The 12411-nt window shown below is 44.7% G+C and overlaps 1 protein-coding gene across 2 annotated transcripts in view; it reads right to left on the bottom strand.

Moving 5' to 3' along the window:
* Nucleotides 1-3926: 3926 nt before the first annotated feature.
* Nucleotides 3927-12411, bottom strand: part of KLHL3 (kelch like family member 3) — a 51109-nt gene continuing 42624 nt past the window's right edge. The window contains exons 13-15 of one of the 2 annotated variants that reach the window (XM_032124518.1): nucleotides 9180-9320; nucleotides 8826-8969; nucleotides 3927-8587 (exon numbers count right to left, since the gene is read on the bottom strand). In XM_032124518.1, the coding sequence (XP_031980409.1) occupies nucleotides 8559-8587; nucleotides 8826-8969; nucleotides 9180-9320 (314 nt within the window). In that variant the 3' untranslated portion in view covers nucleotides 3927-8558. The remainder of the gene's footprint in view (nucleotides 8588-8825; nucleotides 8970-9179; nucleotides 9321-12411) is intronic. The other variant, XM_032124519.1, reaches the window with a different exon arrangement.

Below are 12411 nucleotides of genomic sequence, written 5' to 3'. Positions count from 1 at the left end.
CACCAAAACTTCCCCAGGACAGGAGGACTCTAGAAGCTAAGTGATTCCTCACTTTTTTTTGAGAGGAACCCCACTTCAATAAGTGAAGCACCTTTCTCTTGCACATAGCACTGAAAAAATCATAGAGTTTCCTTTACCCAAATTCAAGTCTCCTTGGGGATGAGGCTTTACAGCTGTTTTCTAAGCAAGTTTAAAATACCTACATCCTTTTTTAACTTTTAAAGCTCAATGCCACCTTCAGTCTAGAAAAAAAAATTCATTTGTCTTCAGGTAAGGAGCATTTTTCACAACCCAGGTGGGAATTATCTTCCCTCTCACCCCTTCACAAATGACAACCTGATAAATCTCTTATGTCTCAGTACACCCTTCTGTGAAGATATGATCTTTCTTCTTGGCTGTGCTCCCAAATCTCTGCCTGGCTCTGTACCACCCTTTAAAATGACACTTGTCCCCTGAGCTACAGCAGCAGCTGAGGAGACATTTGTGAGCAGGGACATCACCCCTGAGCCCCCTTTGTCAGCAGCATGGGGGACACCAGCTGCAGGGCTGGTTGTCATTGACACTGTGTGCACACAGGGGACAAAGGGAAAGTGCTGAACCGTGAAAGAGAGAAAGAAAAAAAGTCATAATAAATAACATCTTGGAAAGGAATCAAAAAGAAGTATCACTTGATATATCACCCAGGACCACGTACTGCTCAGAAGCTCTGTATCAGCAAACAGGCTGGTGGCACTGATAAATCACCCCTGCTGGGACAGCCCAGTGGGAGCCAAACCAGGACTCCCACCTGAACCTGCATCCCTCAGCCCGGCACCTTGACCGCATCCAGCCCCTCAGTGCATCCCACTGCCAGCAGGATTGCAGTGGGGAGCATCACAGTCCTTCAGTCAGCACCTGAGGCTGCAATATTTTGCCATAAACAAACATTAAATGCTGGAACTCTTTAAGCATAGAACAACTTTTCGAGCAAATATCTACCTCCAAGTACAGGTGAAGCCCAGAGAAAGCCTGTGGTGCTGTATCCTCAATGCATCATCTCCTTCTAGGAAAACATCCTCTACACTTAAGGCAGGGATCCTAGAATTTTTTCCTCTAACAGCATAAACATTAGGGATGCAGAGAGGAAGCACAAAGGAGAGAACACAAGAATTCCCTGTGACCTGGCACAGATGCTGCCACCACCACCTGCCAAATGCCCCAATGGCTGCAACCACCTCTATCCAAGTGAACCCCTCATGTGACACCCAGGCTGAGAACTCCCCCTGCTTTGTGCCCACCACTTCTCCTGCAGCTCCATCCTCACTCACTCCCCTCTCCTCTGGCCACAGGGGTAGGATGTCCTCTGGAACCTGCTGTGGTAAATCCCCCTCACAGTCGACACCACTTTCCATGACTTCCACCACAGCAGCTTTCACAGAAATCAGTCCCTGTTTGCACCTGGTGGGACAAGTTTTTTGGGACCAACTGGCTGTATAAAGAACTTCTTGCAAAGGAAAAGCAGGAGACAGTCCAGAACAGGGATCAAAGCTTCCCTACACAGAGTTTCTGGGGAAAGGGTGGAGGGATAGATACAAGTAAGGCAGCCAACTCCTGTACTCCAACCAATTGATCACAATTAAGGTTAAGTCATCAAGCAGGTGCTCCTGCTTTAAGTAACTTGCTTCCACCTGTCTTCCCACCTTCTTTTTCTTTAACTAAGGTTATAAAGATATCAGTTTAATTTTGTGTTAGATAAGGCAAGCTATTCCCAATGTCACATATGCTTTCAAAAACAGAAGCGTGTTTTACATTCAAGATACAGCTATTGAAAACAACTTATGTAACTCGACTGATTTTTGAGACATAAAGCCCTGCTCTTGCAGGTTTTTAAAACCCCCTTTTGCTTGGGTTGTCCATGGGTTGAGACTGGACCATGGTGCACCTCATATCCTGCAGCATTTTCTCTTTCCGAAGTCAGAGCTAAAGGGGGATTTTAAGAGTAATAAGTGAGAAACTATCGTGGAAAGAGTATAATGTAACCAAGTATAAGAAAAACATTGAAAAGTAACAGTTAAACCTCTTGTGGTTGGGAAAGAAGAACAGATCCTTTGCGACAGCCATACATACTTTAAAGACCCCTTTTGGAAGTTTTACTGAGTGGAAAAAAAACCTCTAACATTTAAGACCAGTAATTCACCGAGCAATATGCTTAGCAGAGGCTGTGGAGGTTTGCAGTGAAAGAAGGAGGAGGTTCATGATAATATATTTTGTAAATCAAGGCCAAATCAAATGCATTGAGCTTCAGCAGCTGTGCCAATTAAATCTCATTCAATTTGCTGAACAAGAACATTAACATTAATCACTTTGGCAAATTTCTTAGAATATTTCGTGTCACTGAGTAGTTAAGTGATTTTGTGCTTGTTTAGTGCAGAATAACATTCTGTGAGGGAATATCATCAGTCACTGAGCAACAGTGGGATGCTTTAGGAGCACTCTGTGGTTCTTAGCAATGTTTCTGTAGTAGTCCTTTGCCTCCTAGAGGCTTTTTCAAAGGTATCCAATAGATTTTGTTAATTTTTAACCGCAAATATTCTCTGCCATTGCACAGCACCCTCAGCACAGCCAAAGAACAAGATTCCAGCCAGAGCAGAGTCAATTTTGCCATCTGAAGCTTCCACAGCCATGTCCCATCTCAAACTCACACCATCACTGCAGCTCAGGGCACAAGGGCACGGGGAATTCCTCTTTGGCCTTATTTATTCATTTGGGCCTACAAACAAACAGGATCATCTTTGATCAGGTGTTCAGGTTTCCATAGCTGAGGTTGTTCCGTGCCCCACCTTTGATTCCAGTTCCACGTGACTCAGGTACCAAATTATACATCTCTGCTGCAGAAGAGGCACATCTCACCCTGAGTTATTGCTACATGTGTGATATCCAACAACAAAGAGAGGAGCTGCTTCTCTGACCTTGTAACCCCACTGGGTGAGTTTTCCCTGTATTTTCTTTCCTCTCTGCTGTCCCCTTTCCTGCCCTCACTGCAAAGCTACTTACCCTTCTGAGGTGAATGTGGCAAGGTGGCAGCTACTGCTATATGTTTCTGCCCTGTCAAGGGTGAAATGTGGGGTGGAAAACATGCTAAAAGATGAAAATATAAGATGTAAAAAGAAACAATAATAGCAGAAAAAAATCAGGCCACAAAATCAAGGTAGTGAGATTTCTCCTTGGACCGCCAAGGCTTTTCTTTAGCTGCAGGTTCCTAGATTTATAGATTTATCAGTTTAAACATGAATAAAAAGGAGCCAGCTGTGCAAGAGAAAAGTCATTTTGAAATTAAATAAGGAATAATTGCAAAGTCCCCCAGCTGCACAGAGCAACCCACAATATGTCATTCATTGTGTATCAGGTAATTAAATTTCAGGATCCCACTTGGTAAATTTGATGTCATACATTGGTATTAACAGATGAGGGAGGCACAAGGAGCATTTCTGGAAAACCAGAGAGCTCAGTGAGGTGGTTTGTGAGCATAAGGCAAAATGAGTGGGGTGACTTGGTTAATGTGTTACTTTATGGTGTTAAGAAATATTGAGCCTTAGGTGGTAAACTCTCATTTTTCATGTTTTCTCTCTTCCCAACTGCATTCATTAAAAGGTTCTGTCTTCTGCCAACAATGCCCTCAACCAAGGGCTTTCCCACCCCCAAGAGAAATGCTTTTAACTTCCCTTGGAAAAGGAGCACAACAGAGTCTGGGACAGCATCAGAGCTTGGCATCAGGGCAACATCTCAGTATCATCACATGCGAGTGCCACTACCCCACACCAAGGGGCAGAGTAACCCCCAGGGTCAGTACCTGCTGTAATTAAAGAGGGGACAAATAAAGCCATGTGGAGTGATGAGATTGTTCCTCATTGTCAGAAACCAATGAAGTCAAAACAGACCCAGAAAAGTTTAATTACTCCAGTTTTTATTCAAATTAAATGATGGGGAACTACAGTGTGATTTTCTTTCATAATATAAATACATCAGTGAAGAATGTATCTTGAGCCGTTCGTTGCACTGGACAAGACAGCTGTCAAGAAAATTTCTTTGCAAAGTCCTTTGTCCTCCACACTCATGCAAAAAAATCTTTAATTTAAAAAATGAGCTTAAACAATCAGCCAACTTGTTACAGTATACTGTCAGCTACTGAACCAACAAAGTCTGGTTTAAAAAACCAAAACAATTTCACAACCAGGTAAATTATTTCACAATCATTCATTACTCTTAAGGGCCTTTTATACATAAAATATACAAATTAAAATTATCAATATTTATTTATTGTCACTGTAAAGGAAAATAATTTATAAACCCATAAACAAAGACAAGGGCAGATGAAAAAAAGTGAATGAGCCCATATTCAGACCATAATGTCTTGCACACTCCCAAACACTGCAGCTTTGAGCAACAAATTATGCTCACATGAAAGTGATTTTTGGGCATGATATGGGCGAAGGGGGCAACTGCTTTGATAATATATTAATAATGAATCCCAAAGGTTAAGACCGAGCTGCATTCATCTGTTGAACCATCACAATTAGCATGATGAACAGCATTTATCTGTTGAATCATCACATTAGCTTGATGAACAGGTATCACACCTCGCTGGATATTAAGGATTTTGGTCTCCAAACAATACAAACAAGAGAACAGTATTGAGCTTTCATGGCGGTGACATGCAAACGCTGCCAAGTGTATTTATGGTAATTACTTGTTGTACACATCCATAAAAAGACATTGTTTGGATAAACTGAATGAACTGAAAATTGATTTTAATCACCCCCAATTTATCTATTAGGCACCAGTGGAAAAGATGGACTTTATTCAAACATGTTTAAACAACAGATTGCTTGAGGCAAATCCACCCTGCATTGCCAGCCCAGCAGGGTGGGCAGCACATGTGATGCTATTGGGGTTGCGGCACATCCTGGGGTGTGCAAGAGCAAAGCCCCCTTTGGGAAACACGTGGCCTGAGTCCCCCAGGGGGTCAAGCACAGGGTGACCCCTAAAAGAGATGACAACAGAAAGAGCTGAGGAAAGTGTTCATACTCACAAAGGACCAACGTGAGGAAGAAGCCTGGGCTCGGTCTGTAAAGCTTTTACTGAAACTCCTGCAATAATTTGTCTGATTTTGGTGACCTGCGGGTTTGTGCCCAGACTGTTGTGGGCAGAGTACCTCTGTCTTCAATAAGCTCATGCAGGAGCCAAGAAACAGAACCACCAAGTGACAGCTTGTTCCCCAAACTGCCCAGGAACCAAACTCATGGCACAAGAAAATTAAATGAGGGTATTGAAATTGTTGTAAAATAACCAATAATCTAAGAGCCTACTGGTGACTGAGGTAATGAGTTCAAATTTATCTCATAATGTGGAGCCCAATGCTGTCCTTCTAACATTAAAACCAAAACAAGAGCTATCCCAAATCCTTCTTACAACTTGGCATTTCTTTTGCAGAGAATATACAGAGTCATACCTACACCACAGCCAGCGAAAACTGCACTGGAGTGCACGAATTAGATCCAGAATTTAACAGAAATGTCATTGAAGACCATAAAAAGCAATCCAAAAATTATTTTAAATTGTCTTATAAAAATATTTACAGTAAAAGTTGTTAGTGCTAATGCTACGTTTTCAGTCCTAGAAAAAGGCAATCTGTAAAGGATCTGGCTCAGGTGCTCAGAATGAACAATACAAACACGAAACCACACACCAAAGACAAATTCCAAGAGCATTTGGGGGTGGGGGTACAGCTGGTTCATCACATGTTACGGTTGTTATTATTGCATAGCTGGAAACGAGGTCACTTGACTTGCATAACACTGCAATGTTTGGGAAGGAAGGGAAGAAACAAAGGTGTCATTTGCCATCGAGGAGAACTGGCTGCAGCTGGGAACAGCATCCCTGGCAAGGGCTGTGAGTCCTAGTCCTGTCCAGCAAGCCACAGGTCTGGGCCAGCACTGGGCAGAAATGCCATTTTACAAGAGCAGAAAACCACCAAAACCTGTTTTCCTTACAAGCAAGGAAGGTTTATGAATAGATGGATAGCAGGGGATAAAATTATCCCACCTCCAGGTACACTCATTTTTCACATCTGACAAACACAGCAAATTGCAACCTAGCACCTCTCTAGTAGTACCTACCAATTTTTATCTCCAGCCCACATAAACTCATAGTCTCTGGATAATATTTGCCTTTTCTCCAGTGAAGCCAGAGGTGTGAGAATGTTGGCTGGGGACTGTCCCCAGCCATTGAGCTGTAGTTGGGCTGTACAGTAGCTCATATAGTAGTTTATTTAGCTTTATGTCTATACCAAACCTAACAAGAGCCACACGTGCCCAAATGCTTGTCCAGCCTTGTCCAGGCACCTCAGCCTAACACGAGATGCTACCTCGGATCAAAATGCTTTGTCTGCCCCATTTTATCCTTTATTCGCAGGCTGCATGGGAAGCAGCTTTTGGGCCAGTGAATTTGAGTCTGTCCCAACTGAGGCCACATCACCTTCCTTATGCCACCATAAAGGTGCATCTCAGGACCCTGATCCAAAGGCAGCTGCAGTCAGGGAAATACTCCTGCTGGGAGACATTCCTACTGGGATACATTCCTACCAGGGTACGTTCCTACCAGCCTCAATGGCTTTTACAGTAAGCAACACCTCAGAGGAGAGCAGCATGTCACACTATTATTTTGGCACATTTCACAGCAGATTGTAAAACTCAAAGCAAAAAGTTTAAGGGGTATTATGGAAAAGACTAATTTTTTGTTAATTACTATTTTCAAGACCTCTGAGGTCACATACAGTGGAAGGGTAGACATAAAGAGTAATAATGCCTTTTCTGTAGACAGTTTGCCCTGGTTTGTAAAAGCAAGAACATCGAAAGAAGAGTGGGAGCTACCTCACATTGCCCATGAAGGCCAGCCCCTCTACAGGGCAGTGACACAACACAGGCAGGGGCTGTTTCCCCCACAGTGAACAGGCACCCATCTTACAAGGACTGTGTCAACTCAAACAGCAAAGATTACGTATTTATAGAAGTACCCACTCCTCTACAAAAGCAGCACAAGATGGTGTAGCTTAGATCCCTCTGAAATAAATTTTTAAGTGTTTTTCTTTTCTACTGTCAAAAGTCACACAGAGCAGCTCTGTGGAGACAGAAACCAGCATAACAACACTGGACAGCTGCCCACAACGAAAAGCCTCAGCTGATCTACAAGGAGATAACAACAACAACCAAAAAATCAAACAACAAGAAAAAGAGTAGAGAAAATATTTTTCTTCACTAGCTCCCTTTGGCTGGGGAGCTTCTGGGAGCTCACCCCTGTATGCAGAAGCATGTCAGAGCTCATAGGGAGATACAAAAAGGTATTTCAAAGTCAAAAGTCTTCTTAAACAGAAAACTTTAAGGATTTGGTACATAAGCAAGACAGGTCCCTTACATCTGTATCTAGATTTGTGTATTTTGAATAATCTTGTACGTTCTTCATACTAACAGAGGAATGCTTCCAGTAAGGGCAAGAATAAAATAGCAATTATAGTGACAGTGATTAGTTAATCTCCATGCTCTGGAAGCATTAAAACACTGCAGGTATTTTACTTGGCTCATTAATCCCTGCTTGGGTGACAGAGGGCTCTCGCTGTATGGAATGTCTCTACATTAATGGCACCATAAGGTATTTTTTAACATCTAAATGCTCTATTATGAAATGGCATTGAAATGCTGGACAGAGCTAGAACTGAAGCTTTCAGCACAGCTGAAACGTGTGGGTTGGGAACATTTTCTATTCAAGGAACATCTGTTTCACAGGAGCAATAAACCCCGTGGGAGCAGCATGTGTTGCGTGGGGCTGTGAAGTTTTGTGTGGCTCAGGTGCTGAGACTTCAGCCCCAGGGAAGGCACTGCCCAGCAGGTCCCGTCACACACAGCACACAGCATTCATGGCAAGTAGAAAAACCACATGGTGTTTATTTCCACAAGCATTTCAGGGATACATACAGCAGTCCAGTGGCATATACAAACGTATGACTGAGACAGCGTCACACTCGAGCCAGACCACCCTGTTCCAGTCCATTTCTGCTGTTTTTCTCTGTTGGAACTCAGAAGTTTCCACTGCCAGTATTAAAGTCCACCCTCCAGGCACAGTAAGTAGTTCAACCAACAATGTGCATGGAGCATCAGTAGCGAAGAAATCCAGAAACGTTCATTTTTACTCACATGCCCAAACGTAGCAGTTTTGTTTCACACAAGAAATTCCATGCCTGCAGTCCAAGCACAGTGTTTATCTCAGGACACATGCCATCGAGAAGAACAGTTGATTGCACCACAGATAACAAGCAACACCTCGTGTCTAGCATGGAACATGTCCCCAGAGGGATTTTCACTTGGCTATGCAATCCACTGCAGAGTGGATGATGCTCGCAACGTATCACTTGTCATGCTAAGACATTAACAGCAATGAGATGGGTCAAGTCAGAGGTCAGTCATCTTCCCAACACCACCTAGCTGGATCCACTTCACTTCTGCTCCTCACATTGGCTTGACCTTGTGTCACAAGGGTTTATGAATCACAGCCACACCTGTTGTAAGAACAGACAGACACAGTTATGGTAGGAACGTCTCCTGGGTTGCCATGTGGCTACAATCATCCTGCAAAGCCAAAGGCCAGCAATGCGGAAAGTGTTTACCACTTCTGTGAAAGTTTCTTCCACTGAAATCAGCATAAAACATACCAAAAAAGTAAAATTAAAGCTTCAGGGGACACAGCCCTCCAGTTCATGGATGACCCCACTGCTGCCCACCTCCCTGCCTGCTTACCTGCGTAACTCCTCCCTGTGCTCATGCTGGTTGGCAACAATGTCCACTTGTCAGTGCTGGGGTTGTAGTATTCCACCGAGGCCAAATTGCAGGAACCATCATCACCTCCCACCACGTAGAGGAGACCATTCACTGCACACACACCTCAAAGCAGAGCACAGATGGTAAGACATGGGATAACTCATCCCCCACAGCACGCTGCTGCCACATTCCGATTCACTCCCAAGTAGATCCCTCATCTCCCACTTTTATCACTTACAACACTGATCACATCCACCACGAACACATGAACTGCATTAAAAACCACACACAGACAACTGAGCCAACCACCACAGAAAGGCTTATCGTGCTTACCTGCATTTCTTCTACACATGTTCATGTCTGCTACTTGCTTCCAGGTGTTTGTCCCTGGGTCGTAGACTTCGACGCTTTTCCTCACCAAGGGCCCGTCATGGCCCCCAGTGGCGTAGAGCAGCCCGCTGAGCACACCGACACCTGCCGAGCACAGCCAGGTCAGACACAGCACAGGGACAGGGCTGCATGTCCCTGTTCTCCTACTGGGCATGGCTTTGGCCTCTCCAAGGCACTTCCAAAAACATGGGCCACTTGTGCATCAAGATCACCAGGCACGTGGTCAACTCTGCACCCACCCATCCCATGGCACTACAGCAGCCTGCACAGTAATGCCTGGCACATGTCCCCTCTCAGGAAGCTGTCAGGCTATCCAAGATCAGCAGTCTAGTCCCATGACAGTCCTCTGCCTTTATTCCATCTCTTTGGATTGACTTGCTCCCTGCCTCCCATCCCACCTTGTTTCCATCTGCCAGGACCCTCTGCTTTTAGCCTGATTCCCCCTTTCAGGACTTCTTTTTGGTTTTCCTTCTGCCATTGTGCCACATGACTTCATCCCTTGGGTGATCTTCCTCTCCTCAACAACTTACAGCTCCAGCTCTTGAAGCTGCCACTTGGTTCCTCTCCTCCCACTCCCACCCACAAAACCTGGCAGCACTTAGCACAGACAAGGTGCCTCCAATGCTACCTTCTCAGCCATTTTTGAAGGTCCCTGGCTGAATCTCTGTGAATGACAGCGATCTTAAAGCTCCTTCTGCCTAATATTAAGTAAATTAATTAAAATGTTCACCAATCCATGAGAGTTAAAACTTCCAGCAACATATCTTCGTTAATAGATTCAAAGGCCTCTACTAAAATTAACAAGGTGGGATGTTAGTAAAACAGAAACAGATCTGAATCACATCATTTCAACCATGGGCATTAACCAGTGTGCAGGGAGGAGAGGGGCCCTGCCAGCCTGATAGCAACAGGTTTTTGACTCACAGGGATCTTTCCTGTTTGGGAAAGGAGAGGACAGGAACAGCTGCTGAGCCAGAGAACAGGCACCACCCAGGCTCAGCAGCTCCATCAGGAACACCCTCATCTGGGGACAGGCCTACCACTGTCATCTCTCCCTTCTCCAGATTATCTTAGCTTGCTACTGCTGGGTTTGGTTTTGGCCAACCATCTCTCACTGTACCAAGACATGCTGAAATCTTAATATGACATTGGGGTTCATGGTTTACCTCTGGCAAACAGATAATTAATCTCTAATGGCCACAAATATCCACCTTACTGGGCCACATCCTTGGTCTGGTTGAAGTACTCCAACGTCCACAACTTGGGAAGAGCAGAACACATCCAAACGTGAGTCCTGGCTCCTGAGCTGTGCCAGGTGTCTCCCAGCTCACTGGGAAATGGCAAGTCACTTAACTGCATCTGAGCCCAGCAGACTGGGTGTGCAGCACCTCTGCATTTGACTGTACTCAGCTGTTAATAAAAAGTTTATACTTTTAAGAAATAATTTAATTAGTAAACTAATTTAAACAAGTAAGAGAGTAAAAGAGTCAGAAACACTCTCAAGCTTTTTCACATGAAACTGCCTCCTCGTGCAGTGAGACAGACAGGGCACACAGGGACAGGCCATCCCTGCCAGGAGGTAAAGGGAACCCTCCAGCTGGTTCAGCAAACCCTGGGAGTGTTCAAAAATGTACAGATGTGGCACTTGGGGATGTGGTTTAGCCGTGAACATGGCAGTGGTGGGTTAACAGTTGGACCTGATGATCTTAAATATCTTTTCCAATCTAAAAAATTTTATGATTATACAAAACCTGGGCAGCACCTGCACATCCCCACAGCCCCAGCGTCTGGATCAGGGTGGCCCCAGGGACTTGGGCACACCTCTCCTCACCCCCACTAGATGTCAGCATGGGGACGGCAGCGCCGAGCACATTGTCATTTCTGCAGCTGCACGGCAGATTGTGCTGCAGCACCACTGGTGGCCCAGTGGCTCTGGGCAGTCCCCTCCAGTGCCTGCTGGAGGGGCATCTGGGGGACAACCAGAGCCTGAGGAGCTCAGCTTTCAAGTGGGGAATAGAAAACTGCAAAGAAATTTGGCAGGGGAGTACAAGCATTCCTAACAAAGGACTTGCTGCATGGAGAAACACTTGTAAAGCAGCACTCAGAGCAGAGTGTTTCCAACAAGGACAACTCACTAAAATCCATCTCACTACAGGCACAAACTTCTTGCTGTTGCAACACACGGCCAACAATAGGAGATACTCATTCTGCTCCCCTGGAAGGCTGCACTGGGCTAGGTTTAAGCATCAAGCAGATACTACAAACCTCTTCAACAGAACTCAAACCAACAGTGTGTCCATATTTGCCTCACCTGGAGCTGCAGAAAAAATACTGGAGTGAGGAAAGAAAGACAGGGTGTAGAGAGCAGGCTCAAACTGCCCAGCTCAAAAGGGAACTCCCACCACAGCTTAACCTGCAGGGTCATTTCAGCCCCAAAGAGCAGCCCCCAGGCTTGGCTGCCTGTGGGTAACTGCACAATTTAACATCGGGGAGGACACAATTTAACATTGGCGAGTCACACACTGAGCATTAGGACCAACAGTGACAAATTCCCATTCACCTGAAGATGATTTTAAATGCAATGGATAAGAGCTCTTATCTGTTTCAGAGAGGAACAGTCACAGAGAAGACAAATTGCTACCTGGCCCAAGATCATGTAGGAAATTAGAAACCATCAAGACTAGAATCTAATCCTTTTACAACAGGTTCTTTCCTCTAATCCTCCAGATCACCAACTCCTGCCAACAAAAAATAAACTAAAAGCTAGCTAAGCAGGGGCTATCTGAGATGAATTTTATTATCCTACACGTCACTCAACATGCAGATGTGGTTTGTGTTGCAAAGCACCCACTGGATGCTTGCAGGAAGATCCAAAATGAAAATTCATCTGAGACCCCCCAGTGATAGGAGAGAGGAAGGTGCAGCTTGGCTTTCCCATGCCCAGCTGCGTCTGCAGCTGGCGATTTGGAAAGAGAACTCTTTGCTTACAAGTGAGATGCATCTGTTAGTAGGGCTACTTAGAGATACTGAACATTATTTCATTAATCCAGAAATTAATCTCAATTTGGCAGATTTTGTCAAAGTCAGGAGAGCTGCTGAGAGCTTCCAAGCCATTTTGTTTTTACCCCTCACAGGAAGGGGGGCAAGTAAGAGGCTGCACTTGCAAGCCCAGCAA

Source organism: Corvus moneduloides, chromosome 15 (assembly GCF_009650955.1).
Source record: "Corvus moneduloides isolate bCorMon1 chromosome 15, bCorMon1.pri, whole genome shotgun sequence".
In the NCBI taxonomy this organism is placed as follows: Eukaryota; Metazoa; Chordata; class Aves; order Passeriformes; family Corvidae; genus Corvus; species Corvus moneduloides.
The sequence above is the reverse complement of the archived record's forward strand: the minus strand, read 5'-3'. Positions and strand labels throughout refer to the sequence as shown.